Here is a 14,854-nt window from a genome sequence, read left to right on the forward strand (position 1 = left end):
TACACACTCACCAAAAGATACATACTCACCAACACACATACACTCACCAACACAGAAACTCACTCACCCACAGATACACACACTGACAAAAAGATACACACTCACCAACACAAACACAACTCACCAAGATGGACTATCCCCAACATATATACACACACAATCACAAACAGATACATACTCACCAATACACAAACACACTCACCAAGACAGACACACACACACACCAAAAGATGCAATCACCAATACAGACTCTCTCAACAACACATGCACACACTCGCCAAGATACACTTACAACATAAGATACACTCACCAACACAGAAACACACTCAGCCACACAGAAACACAGTCACCAGAACAGACACACACTCACCAAAAGAAACATTTACCAACACAGACACACTCACCAACACACATACACCCACTAACAGATTAAGTCACCAACACACACTCACCAACAGAGACAAACTCAACAACATAGACATACATTCACCTATGCACACACACTCACCAACACAGACACACACTCACCAACAAACATACACTCACCAACACAGACACACACTCACCAAAAGATGCACTCACCAGAACAGACACTCTCTCACCAACACAGACACAAACAGCAAAAGATACACACACCAACACTGAAAAACATTCACCAACACACACACACTCACCAACAGATACATACTCACCAACACACATAAACCCACTAACACATATTCGCAGTCACCAACACACACTCACCAACAGATATAGACTCAACAACATAGACACACATTCACCAAGGCACACACACTCACCAACACACATACACACACCAACACGGACACCCACCAACACACACCCTCATAAAACCAAACACACACTCACCATCACACACGCACTCACCATCAAAGGCACAAATTCATCCACACTCACCTACATAGACACACACACACCAAAAGATTAACTCACCAACACTGACACACTCTCTCCAACACAGACATCAAAAGATACACACACCAACACTGAAACACATTCACCAACATACACAAACTCACCAACAGATACTTACTCACCAACACACATAAACCCACTAACACATATTCACAGTCACTAACACTCACTCACCAACAGATATATACTCAACAACATGGACACACATTCACCAAGGCACACACACTCACCAACACACATACACACACCAACACGGACACCCACCAACACAGAAACACGCTCTCCAACACAGATACACACTCACCAATAGATACACACTCAGCAGCACAGATACACACTCATCAACAGACACACACTCTCCAACACACACACACAATCAACAACACACAATTCACCAACACACACACTCACCAATACACACTCTCACTAGCACACACACTCACCAACACACATATACTCAACAAGATAGACTCTCACCAACACACACCCTCATCAAACCAAACACACACTCACCAACGCACACACACTCACCATCAAAAGCACAAATTCATCCACACTCACCAACACAGACACACACACCAAAAGATTAACTCACCAACACTGACACACTCTCACCAACACAGACTCCCACACACCAACACTGATACACCCTCACCAACACACACTCACCAACAGATACTTACTCACTAACACAGAAGCACACTCACCAACATAGATACACACTCACAAACAGACACATACTCCCAAAGATACACACTCAGCAACAAAGACACACATTCACCAATGCACACAAACTCACTAACACAGACATAAACTCACATACACACTCATCCAACACAGATACACACTCACCAACACACACACTCACCAACAAACACACACACTCACCAACACTCACACACTCACTGAAAGATACACACTGACCAACACAGACACACACACATTACAAACACTCACTGTCACACACACACACTCACCAAGACACACCCTCACCAACACAGAAACTCATTAACCCATGCACACACTCACCAACACAGATACACACTAACCAACACACACACATCAACACAGACACACACTCACCAAAAGACACACAATCACCAACAGACGCACTCTCACCAACACAGAAAGACACTCATCAACATACACTCACCAACAGATACACACAGACCAACACAGACACACACTCACCAATACAGAAACACACTCAACAGAACACACTCACCAACATAGATACACACTCACAAACACAGACACATACCCCAAAAGATACACACTCAGCGACAAAGACACACAGTCACCAATGCACACAAACTCACTAACACAGGCACACACTCACCAACACACACACTCACCAACAAACTCACACACTCACCAACACTCACACACACTCACCAACACAGACACACACTCACCAACTAAGACACACTCTCACCAGCACAGATACACATTCAGCAAAAGATTCACTCACCAACACAGACACACATTCACGAACACAGACACACACTCACCAATACATATACACACTCTCCATCTCACACACACTCACCAACACAGACACACACTCACCAACACAGACACACACTCACCAAAAGATACAGAATCACCAAGAAACACACTCACCAACACAGAAACAATCAACACACACTCACAGATACACGCTCACCAACACATGCACACACTCACCAACACACACACTCCCCAACACACACATACTCTCATCAACACATGCACACACTCACCAACACAGATACACACTCACCAACACACACTCACCAGCACAGAAACATACTCACCAATACTGAAACACAATCACCAACACAGATGCACACTCACCAAAGGTTACACTCAGCAACACTGAAACCCATTCACCAAGACACACACACACACACACACACACACACACACACACACACACACACACACACACACACACACACACACACACACACACACACACACACACACACTCACCAAGATTGACTCTCACCAACACACACCCTCACCAAACCAGACACACCCTCACCAACACAGGCACACACTCACCAACACTCACACACACTCACCAACACAGACACACACTCACCAACACAGACACACTCTCACCAGCACAGATACACATTCAGCAAATGATTCACTCACCAACACAGACACACACTCACGAACACAGACACACACTCACCAATACATATACACACTCTCCAACTCACACACACTCACCAACACAGACACACACTCACCAACACAGACACACACTCACTAAAAGATACAGAATCACCAAGAAACACACTCACCAACACAGAAACCATCATCAACACACACTCACAGATACACGCTCACCAACACATGCACACACTCACCAACACACACTCACCAGCACAGAAACATACTCACCAATACTGAAACACAATCACCAACATAGATGCACACTCACCAAAGGTTACACTCAGCAACACTGAAACCCACTCACCAAGACACACACACACACGCACTCACCAAGATAGACTCTCACCAACACACACCCTCACCAAACCAGACACAACCTCACCAACACAGGCACACACTCACCAGCACAGATACACATTCAGCAAAAGATTCACTCACCAACACAGACACACACTCATGAACACAGACACACACTCACCAATACATATACACACTCTCCAACTCACACACACTCACCAACACAGACACACACTCACCAACACAGACACACACTCACTAAAAGATACAGAATCACCAAGAAACACACTCACCTACACAGAAACAATCATCAACACACACTCACAGATACATGCTCACCAACACATGCACACACTCACCAACACACACACACTCCCCAACACACACATATTCTCATTAACACATGTACACACTCACCAACACACACTCACCAGCACAGAAACATACTCACCAATACTGAAACACAATCACCAACACAGATGCACACTCACCAAAGGTTACACTCAGTAACACTGTAACCCACTCACCAAGACACACACACACACACACACTCACTAACAAACACTCACAAACACACATACACTCTCCAACACAGATACCCACTAACCAACAGATACATACTCACCAACACAGATGCACACTCACCAATTGATACACACTCACCAACAAACACACTCACACTCACCAACACAGACACACTCACCAAAAGATACACTCACCAACAGATACACTCACCAACAGACACACTCAACAACACACAAATCACCAACACGCACACTCACCAATACACACTCTCACTAACACACACACTCACCAACCCACACACACACACTCACCAAGATAGACTCTCACCAACACACACCCTCACCAAACCAGACAAACCCTCACCAACACAGGCACACACTCACCCACATAGACACAACCTCACCAACAACCACTCACCAACACACACACACATTCACCAAGGTATACTCTCACCAAAAGATACACTCACCAGCACAGAAACACACTCACCAAAAGATACACTCACCAACACAGGCACACACTCACCAACACAGACACACACTCACCAACACAGATACACTCACAAACAGATACACACTCATCAACAGACACACACTCACCAACACACATACACTCACCAACACACAGACACACTCTGGAATACACTCACCAAAACACAGACACTAACCAATACACACACTCACCAACATAAACACATTGACTCCAACATGCACACATATACACACAGACAAGCGCACGCGTATTGTGACAGTATATAGATATGTTTTTGGGAGATAAATTGGAGCAGATTTTTTAGTTTAGGTCACATACAAATACTTCAAAAACAGATCTTATTTAAAATACTGGACCCCTGCTCATGCTGGACATATCGGCCCCAGAGATTTGGAAAGTGCCGAAGAGACTTCATTAAAGGATTGTTGTTTCCAAAAAGGCAACAACTGAAAGAACTTGTCGGAGTCGCATTCTGTCTGGAGTGGAACTTGCTGTTCTAGGAGAGTCATTTGGTTTTGCAAGCAGAGAGAGTCAAACAGGCTTTCTCTCAGAGAGAGGTCAGTTCGACAGTTTTAAAGTCAGCAACAACAGCTGGGACTGGAACAGGACAAGCTGGAAAGCTTGTGAAAAACCCCATTTGAAAGGCGGGTTGTGAGTGCTGTGTTCAGCCGAGTCAAATCCCTTGTGGCTCATGCAAGAGGAGAGGACTGGCTGTCTAATGTTTCACTTGAAATAAGTGAAACAAAAAGGAACTCTGTGGTGACCTGAAGGAAAGAGGTTATCATCTGGAGAACCCTGAGACAAATTTCTTCGGGACAAATTTCTTCGGCAAGACACTGAAGTGGCAGATTAAAAGGAATCAGTTGTAGGTGTCCAGCATACAACAAATCAACTCTGAAAATCAACAAGAACCTTCCTGAGTGGTAACCATTTACCTTTCAAGCACCAAAGCCTGGTGAACTTCATAAATGTTAAATTCTGTGCACAGTATAAAAATTGCCTGCAACCAGTGAACTTGGAGGAATGAGAAGTGAGATAGGACTGTGAATCAAAGAACTTTTCTGAACTTACACACACATTACACACATATGTGCTTAGAATTAGAAGGGGGTTAAGTAAGTCAATAGAGATAAGTTGAAGTTTGATTCTATTTTCATGTTTAAATTATAGGCAACTTTTGTTTAAGTAACCATTTGTCTTGGTGAATATCTGTTGCTGCTTGGTTTTGGGGTCCTCTGGGCTCGTAACAGTATGCACACACACAAACCCCCCCCTCTCCCCCCTTCCCTCTTCTTCTCCCCTTCCCTGCTCTTTGCTCTCCCCTCTTTTCCCTTCCCGCTTTCCCCTTCCCTCTCATGCTCCCATTCCTTATCTTCCCTCTCTCGCATCCCTCTCCCCATGCCCTTCATTTTCTACCTCTCCTCTCCCATTATCTCATCTTTCCCACCCCACTTTCCTCTCTCCCCTTCCCTTCCTCCCTCACTTCTACCCCTCCTCTCCTTCCCCCTCTCTCCACTGCTCACCAGCCCTCACTCCTCTCTTCCCCTTCCCTCTCTTCTCTCCTTACCCTTGCTCCCTCACCCTCTCTTCCCTTAACCCTCCCCTCCTCCCCAACCCCTCCATTTTCCTCTAAGCTTCCTTCTTTCCCATTCCCTTCCCTATCCCCTTCCTTCCCCTCCCCCTCCTCTCCCTTTCTCCCGCCCTTCCCCTTTCACCTCCTCAACCCTCTCCTCCCCTTCTCTCCCTCCCAATTCCCTCTGCCCCTCCCTCTCCCCTTCCCCCTCCCTCCTCTCCCTTTCCTCCCATTCTCCCCTCTTCTCCCCTTTCCCTATCTTCTTTCCTCCACTTCCCATTCTCCCCCTTTCATCCTCCTCTGCAGTTCCCCCCTCCTCTCTCCCATTGCCTTTCTCTCTTCCTCGCCCTCCTCCCCTTCTGCCTCTAACCCTTCCCCCTCTACTCCTCACCCTTTCCCCACTATCACTTCCCCTCTACACCTTTACTAACAATTACTCCTTCCCCCTCACCCCTTCCCCTCTACCCCTACCCCATCTACCCCTCCTCTCTCTCCCCTTCTTCCTCATCCCTACCCCTTCCCCTTCACCTCTTTACTCCTCTACCCTTCCCCCTCACCCTCTACCCCTTCGCCCTCACCATTCTACCCTTACCTTAACCCCTTCCCCTCTACCCCTTCTTCCTCTATCCCCTTCTACCTCTCACCCCCTTTCCCCTCCACCTCTCCCCTCGTCTTCTCACTTCCCTCACCCTTGATCCTCTTTCCTTCCCCTCCTCTCCTCCCACCTTCCCTCTCTCCTTCCCCTTGCCGTCCGCACCACGGGTGGGGGGGGGGGGGGGGATCGTTTTTCTGCCGCACACAAACATCCCCGGAAATGTTAGCCGCCCCTTTAAAAGACGGGACGTTTCCATCCCCCCTCCTCCCTTCCGCAGGAGCTGGGACTCTCCCCGTCCCACCGGCCAATCCCCAGCCTGACCCGGCCTCCCGGCGCCCTTCCATTGGCCAGCGCATCCCCGTCAATCTCGAACACACGCTCCTGATTGGTCCGCTCCGGGCAGCAAGGGGGCTGACTCATTTGTTTTTTTTAAGCCCCCCCTCTTCCATCTTCATCCGCTCTGGTTCGGCTGTCGGAGCCGGTTGCAACTTTCCTGGAACCCCTATCAATTACCGCGGCGCCAGGACCGCCTGTCAATCACCGCTCAACGTCCTGGGACTACCTGTCAATCACTGTGGCGTTGGCCCCAGTGAGAACGTCTGAGGAGCCCCCTGTCAATCACCTTTGGAACCGGGCCCTCCTGTCAATCAGAGCTACAACCTCCCAGGACCCTTGCCCCCTGTCAATCACCGAGGCGTTGGCCCCAGTTACAACGTCCTGGGTCCCCCAGTCAATCACTGCGAGACCAGGGCTGCCCATCAATCACTGTTGCAAATTCCGGAGAACCTCCTATCAATCATCGTTGGAACGTCCCGGGACCCCCCAGTCAATCACCGCGGCGGGCGTTTGCGTGGCGTTACCGTTGGCTGCAGCATCTTTCTCCTGGGGGTTGTAGGGGAGGCAACCCCTCCTCCGTTTCCTCCCTGACCTGTCCTTCCTCCATCCCTCCTCTCCTCCGTCCCTTCCACCTCCATCCCCTCCCCTTCTCCGTCGCCTCACTCCCATTTTGCCACCCCTCCGCTCCCTTCCCCTATCCGGCCCCGTCCCGGCGCGGACATGTCGGATGACCCGTCGGTTCCCACTGGTCCCGGGAAGGATTCGGAGAACCTGTACGTGGTGGTGGATTGCAGTGCGGAACTCGTCAACTTGCTCAGGTGAGAGGGGACTGGGGAAGGGGGTGGGGAAGGAGAGGGTTGGGGAGGAGGGTGGGTGGAGGGGATGATGAGGGGAAGCGGATGAGGGAGGAGGGGAAGGAAGGGGGGTAGAAATGAGGAGGAAGGGAGAGGGTAAGGGAGGGTAGAGGGATTAGGGAAGGAGGTGGGGATGGAGTGGTGGAGATGAGGGAGGGGTCGGAGTGGAATGGGAGTACAGGGATGGATGTGGATGGGTGGGGAGAATGGATGAGGGTGGAGGGCGAGGATGAGGGTGGAGGGCGAGGATGATGGGGAGAGTAAGAATGGGCAAGGGTGAAGAGATATATTGGAGAGGAGAGGAGGGCTGTCTAGACAGGAGAGAGAGGAGAGAGATCTGGTCAGGGGTGAGTGAGATGGTGAGGTGAGTGGAGTGGGGAGGGTGAGTGCAAGAGAGGGTGGAATGTCTCAACACTTCCCCCTTGGCCCTCAACTCCTCATGACTCCCTTTTCACTCCCCCTCTCTCCTACCCTTTCTATCTCTTTTCTCTATCTCTGCTCTCCTCTCTCTCTCTCACCTTTTTCTCTTCCTCTCTCGGTCCCTCCTCTCTGTCTCTTTCTCCCCCCCACCCCGCTTTGACCCCAAGTTCTGGTCGCACCTGCCCGCAGACATGGAGCTTCCCTGCGATTCAAACGGCAACGCAAGAGAGGCCTTTTGGCCCATCTAGTCCATAGAATAATGCAGAAAACTGGCCATTTAGCTCTTCTAGTCTGTGCCAAAAACATCATACTGCTAGTCCCACTGACCTGCTCCCACTCCATCACCCTCCAGGCCTCTCCCATCCATGTATGGATCCAAGTTATTCTTAAAGCTCACGATCGCGCCCATGTTCACAACCCTCGTTCCACATACCCATCGCTCTCTGAGTGAAGAGCTTCCCCCTCATGATCCTCCTAAACCTTTCCCCCTTCAGCTTAAATCTACGACCCCTTGTATTTATCTCCCCCAATCTAAGTGGGAAAAGCCTCCTCACATCCACTATGTCTATTACCCTCATAACCTTGCAAACCTCAATCAAATCTCCCCTCATTCTTCTTTGCTCCAAGGAATAAAGTCCAAACCTGTTTAACCTTTCCCTGTAACTCAGTTCCTAAAGACAAGGCAACATCCGAGTAAATCTTCTCTGTGCTTTTTCGATCTTATTGATATTTTTCTTGTTGTTGGGCCCCAAGAACTGCAGACAATCCATATTTGGCCTCACTAATGTTTTAAACAACTTCAACATAACATCCCAACTCCTGGGCTCAATACTTTGATTTATAAAGGCCAAGATGCCAAAAGCTTTCTTAACAACCTTGTCCACCTGCGACGCCACTTTCAGGGAATTATGTCTCTGTATCCCCAGATCTCTCTGCTCCTCTGCATTGCTCAGTGCCCGACCGTTTACTGTGTCCGTCCTACTTTGGTGGTCCTTCCGAAATGCATCATCTCACAATTGTCTACATTAAACTCCATCTGCTGTTTACTGGCCCATTCTCCCAGTTGGTACAGATCCCTCTGCAAGCTTTGAAAACCTTCCTCGCTGTCCACAACGTCTCTAAACTCTGTGTCATCTACAAACCTGCTGATCCAATTTTCCACGTTATCATCCAGATCATTGATGTAGACAACAAACAACAATGGTCCCAGCACTGATCCCTGAGGCACACCACTAGTCACAGGCCTCCAGTCTGAGAAGCAATCATTTACTACCACCCTCTGTCTTCTCCCACACGGACAATGTCGAATCCACTTTACAACCTCTCCATGGATACTTAGTGTCTGAACCTTCTGGACCTTGTCAAAGGCCTTACTAAAGTCCATGTGGGCAGCATCCACAATCAACCTTCTTCGTAACCTCCTCGAAAAACTCTGCAAGATTCATTAAACACGACCTATCAAGCACAGAGCCATACCGACTCTCCTTAATCAGCCCTTGTCCATCCAAGTATATCTGCTCTCTCAGAACACCCTCCAATAATTTACCCACTACTGACATCAGGATCACCAGCCTGTAATTTCCTGGTTTACTTTTGGAACCCTTTTTAAACAACGGAACCATCATGAGCTTCCCTCTAATCCTCCGGCACCTCACCCATGACTAAGAACATTTTAAATATTTCTGCCAGAGCCCCTGCGATTTCTACGCTTGTCTCCCTCAAGGTCCAAGGGAATATCTTGTCAGGCCCAGGGGGATTTATCTACCTTTATTCGCTGTAAGGCAGCAAGCACCTGTTCCTCTTTCAAATCTACATTTGTTCCCTTCCATTACTATTTTCTTCTTTATCCACTGTGCCAACTTCCTGATGCAAAAAGACTGTTTATGTGTGGAGCCTCACCCATCTCGTGAGGCTCCACACATAGATGACCACTCTGATCTAGGGGACCAGTTTTGTCCCTTACTATCCTTTTACTCTTAATATACTTGTAGAAGCCCTTCGGGTTTACCTTCACATTATCTGCCAAAGCAACATCGTGTCTTCTTTTTGCCTTCAAGATTTCCTTCTTGAACGTCTTCTCACATTCTCTATAATCTTCTAGTACCTTATTAGCTTCCTTGTTGCCTGTACCTGCTACACACCTCCCTCTTCTTCTTCACCAGACCACCAATATCCCTTGAAAACCAGGATCGCCTGCACCTGGTAACTTTGCCTTTAATCCTGACACGAACATGCCAACTCTGCTCTCTCCAAATTTCCCCTTTGAAGGCCTTCCACTTACTGAACACATGCTTGCCCAAAAGCAACATCCCAATTCCCTCTTCCGAGATCCTTTCTCATTTCTACAAAATTGGCCTTTCTCCAATTTAGAATCTCAACTCGAAGCCCAGACCTCTCCTTCTCCATAATTAACGAAACTAATGGCATTATGGGCACTGGTCCCAAAATGTTCCCCAACACAGAATTCTGTCACCTGACCTGCCTGGTTCCCTAACAGGAGATCAGATATTGCATCCTCTCCCATTAGAACCTCTGTGTATTGGCTTAGGAAACATTCCTGAATACATTTCACAAAGTTCAATCCATCCAGCCCTTTTACAGTCTGGGAGTCCCAGTCAATATATGGAAAGTTAAAATCTCCGACCATCACAATGTTCTGCTTTTTACATCGGTTTGCTCCTCCAATTCTCTCTGACTATTTGGCGGTCTATAACCCTGTCAGGGTGGGCACTCCTTTCCCATTCCTCAGCTCCACCCTTATGGCCTCTGTAGAAGAGCCCTCTGGCCTGTTCCTGTCTAAGTATGGCTGTGATATTTTCCTTGACTAGCAATGCCACTCCTCCCCCTTTTACCCCTCCCCTCTATCCATCTGAAACAACGGAACCCTGGAACATTGAGCTGCTGGTCCTGCCCCTCCTGCAACCACTAACAGCAATAATGTCATAATCCCTCATGCCAATCTGCACCCTAATCTTGTTGGCCTTTCTGACAATACTCCTGCATTGAAATAAATACACCTGAAAACATTTCTATCTCTTGTGATTTGCGGATGGTATCGGTCTGGCAGTGTATGAGGGTATGGGGTGAGAAAGCGGGACGTGTCCGAACCTCCCTTGCCCTCTTGCTTACCCTATTGATCTCTCCACCTGGCAGCGTGAACACCATTCAGCCGGAGTCCGGCATTGTGGCGGACATTGACGTGGGCGAGATTCTGCACCCCACAGGGAGGTACTATGAGCTGAAGAGTCAGCCCATCAGAGACAGGTTAGTCCCACACAAGAGGCTGTTGGAACTGGGAACCTTGTCATCCCAAATCTAATCACCTAGGATTGTTTGGGGTTGCGGGGGGTGAAATTAAACTAAATTTAGATGTACAGCTTGGTAACAGGCCTTTCTGGCCCACGAGCCCAGCAGCAGAGACTAGGGTTTGCACTGTCTGTAAGGAATTTATATGATCTCTCTGTGTCTGCGTGGATTTTCCCCGGAGGCTCCGGTTTCTTCCCACCATTCGGGGGGTTGTAGGTTCAATAAGCGGCACAGGCTTGTGGGACAGAAGAGCCCTATTACCCTGCTGAACGTCTAAATTAAAACATTTAAGGTGTCATTTGGAATCCAGACCCAAATAACAGAATGAAAACTTTATAACCTGGAGATTATCATCTAGCATCTAGACCCAAATCACCTAGAATCTAGAACTTTATTACCTAGAATATAGACCCTAATGTCTTGAATAACTTTATAGCCAAGACCGAGAATGTTATTGTTACCTAGACAGCAGCTATAGAAATTTACCAAGACAATGGCATCTTCAGAAACAATAACTTTTATTCATAACAATAATATCAAATCTTACTTAACTCTAAACTTAACCCCCAATTATGTAATTATGTGCAAATGTACGTGTGTGTGTGTGTGTGTGTGTGTGCGTGCGTGCGTGTGTGTCTGATCCCAAACCATTACAGCTCAGGCACAATTCTGAGAAGTCAAATTCAAAGTTCAGTCTGAACATTTTGTGTTGAACCTAAGAATCTTTAAATGGATGTCCAGAAGTAATTACAAAATATTTTGAGACACCGAGGCATCAGACTTATCAAACTCACAAATTCTTGTCGAGTTGCTTCCAGAGAAACGATTTCACCATTCCCTTTCTTGCATAGAGGTCATGGAACTGTTGACTTCCGCGATGCTTTCACGACCCTAGGCAAGGGTTCAATTAAGTAACTGTCGGAATGGTTATGATACACCTGCAACAATGATCTTGCTTTCATTTACCCAGAGATGGACGTGTTACCAGGGACCATTACAATAGCCACAACAGTACTGCTCTTTCCCTTGACTAAGAGAAGCAGTCAAAGTGGCCATCTTCTCCAAAGCCCCTCCAATTCTGTGTCCAGTTAAATACTTTAAAAAAGGCTTTTTTTCAAGTGTCTTTTATCACATGATGACTTGCTCAAATACATGAATTTTAGGTTTCAATTTCTCCAAAAATATAAGCTGTGGCAGCCAGCTTCCTGCTTGTCTTCTTTAGCGAATATCCATTATTTCAGACTTTCAGTAGGAACTCTTGTTTGATGACTGCTCCAACTCCAGACAATCAGTCTCCAGTATGTGTCGTCTCTTTCCCTGTCCATTCCATAAAGTGACTTTCCTAAAAATATATCGTCATCACCTCAAGATTAATAATAACACAAAACCTCCTTCCAACAGAGAAAACTTTGAATTTTTTAAGAACAATATTTTAAACTGCAAAGTACAATTTTTCTTTCTGATCCCACATTCTACGGTTTTATGATATTTCACAGACAAATATTAACATTTTTTAATCAAAATCTAACATCTTGAAAAGCAATCAGCAATTGCCTTATCTTTGCCTTTAATATGAGTTTGTAGCATTCACACATCGTGGGCATGGAGAAGAACGACATGTGCACTAAAGCCTTGAAGTCTAGACTGGTTTATTGCACTGGCCGTTGCGTTTATATGGGCCCCGGGCGCTGATGTCAGGGCCCCGCATCATTGGAGTGCTGGCCGGGGATTGGCTGGTGTTTCCACCGCAGCTCGCTGTCTTCCCACTGTGCAGGAGGTCACCTGGGACAACGGCTGGTGTCACCCCCCCCCCCCCCACCCCCACAGGTCCACATGATCGCCGCATTTGACGTCTATTTTGAGGGCCGGTCCGCATCTCCGTGCGCAGGCCACTACACAACTTGCCCCCAGAATAGGCGATCGGGCTGTTGATTTGGGTGGTCTGTCACAGGGAAAGAATGGAGACCAGCTCATTACAGTCCAGATATGCTGGCTTGAGGCAGTCAACGGTAAGGGTCTCCACCTTATTACTGATGTCAAGGACGAAAGTGGGACTGTTGTCCATGATGACCCTGTAGGGCCCCTCGTAGGGACGTTGTAGGGATGTCCAGTGTGCGCCCCTTCTCACAAACACGTACTGACATCTTTAAATCCCTGAGGATGTTGTTTGGGCTGTGGTGGGGGTTGCTTTGGGACCCATGGAGTCCAGCCTCCGCCACAGGCTGTCAAAGGTGACCGTGGAGTCTTCCAGGCGTTTTTTGGGGACCAGGAACTCCCCGGGGATGATTAAAGATGCGCCATAGACTATCTCTGCCGCCGAGTCATTGAAGTCCTCCTTCAGCGCAGTACGGATTCCCAGCAGAACCCAAAGCAGTTCATCTATCCAGTTGGGACCCTTGAGCTGGACCATCAAGGCTGCCCTGAGGTGCCTGTGAAACCGCTCTACTAACCCGTTGGCCTGAGGGTGATACACCATGGAGTGGTGGAGCTGCATCCCCAGAAAGTTAGCCAGCACTGCCCAGAGTCCAGAGGTGAATTGTGCCCCCCTGTCTGAGGGTGAGGTGCTCTGGGACCCCGAATCGGGACACAAATGTGTCAGTGAGTGCCCTGGCACAGGTTTCTGTGGTGATATCAGCCAACGGGATAGCCTCCGGCCACCTGTGGAGCCATCAATCATGGTCAAGAGGTATCTAGCCCCACGAGAAACTGGTAATGGCCCCACTAAGCCAATGTGGATGTGGCTGAACCTGCGCCGTGCCGGCTTTGAAGGCTGTGTGGGCGCACTGGTGTGAGCCTGCACTTCGGAGGACTGACAGTTCGTGCAGGTCTCAGCCCACTGGCTGACCTGTTTACGGAAGCCGTGCCAGACAAACCTGCTGGCCACCATTTTGACCCTGGCGCAGATTGCAGGGTGCCCCAAGTTGTGGATGGCCTCGAAAACCTGGTCCCTCCATGCCGCCAGGACAATGGGGCAAGGGCTGCCGGTAGAGACATTGCACAGCAGTGTCGGGTTACCTGGGCCAACAGGGACATCCTCCACCCTGAGTCTGGAGATGGGTGTCCTATACGCAGGGATCTCAGGGTCCTGCTGCTGTGCTTTGGCGAGTGCCACGTAATCAACCCCTTGGGACAGGCAGTGGATGGACTTGATCGCCTGGCGTGACAGAGCGTCGGTTACCACGTTGCTTTTCCTTGCGGTGCTGCATATCTGTGATCAATTCGGACACGTAGGACCGATCACGGGTCCAGTACCTTATGGAAGGCAAAGGTCAGCAGCTTGTGATCGGTGAAGACCTTGAATTACCGGCCTTTCAAAAAGTAATGGAAATGTCTTACCACCAGGTGCAGGGCCAA

At 48.3% G+C, this 14,854-nt stretch overlaps 1 protein-coding gene across 1 annotated transcript in view; it reads left to right on the forward strand.

Annotated features, from left to right (window-relative positions):
* The first annotated feature begins 7,032 nt into the window (after window positions 1–7,032).
* LOC138759116 (microphthalmia-associated transcription factor-like) overlaps window positions 7,033–14,854 on the forward strand; it is a 37,589-nt gene continuing 29,767 nt past the window's right edge. The window contains exons 1-2 of the mRNA XM_069929053.1: window positions 7,033–7,738; window positions 11,348–11,458. Coding sequence (XP_069785154.1) covers window positions 7,641–7,738; window positions 11,348–11,458 — 209 coding nt within the window. The 5' untranslated portion in view covers window positions 7,033–7,640. The remainder of the gene's footprint in view (window positions 7,739–11,347; window positions 11,459–14,854) is intronic.

This window comes from Narcine bancroftii, chromosome 3, assembly GCF_036971445.1.
Source record: "Narcine bancroftii isolate sNarBan1 chromosome 3, sNarBan1.hap1, whole genome shotgun sequence".
NCBI classification, from domain to species: domain Eukaryota; kingdom Metazoa; phylum Chordata; class Chondrichthyes; order Torpediniformes; family Narcinidae; genus Narcine; species Narcine bancroftii.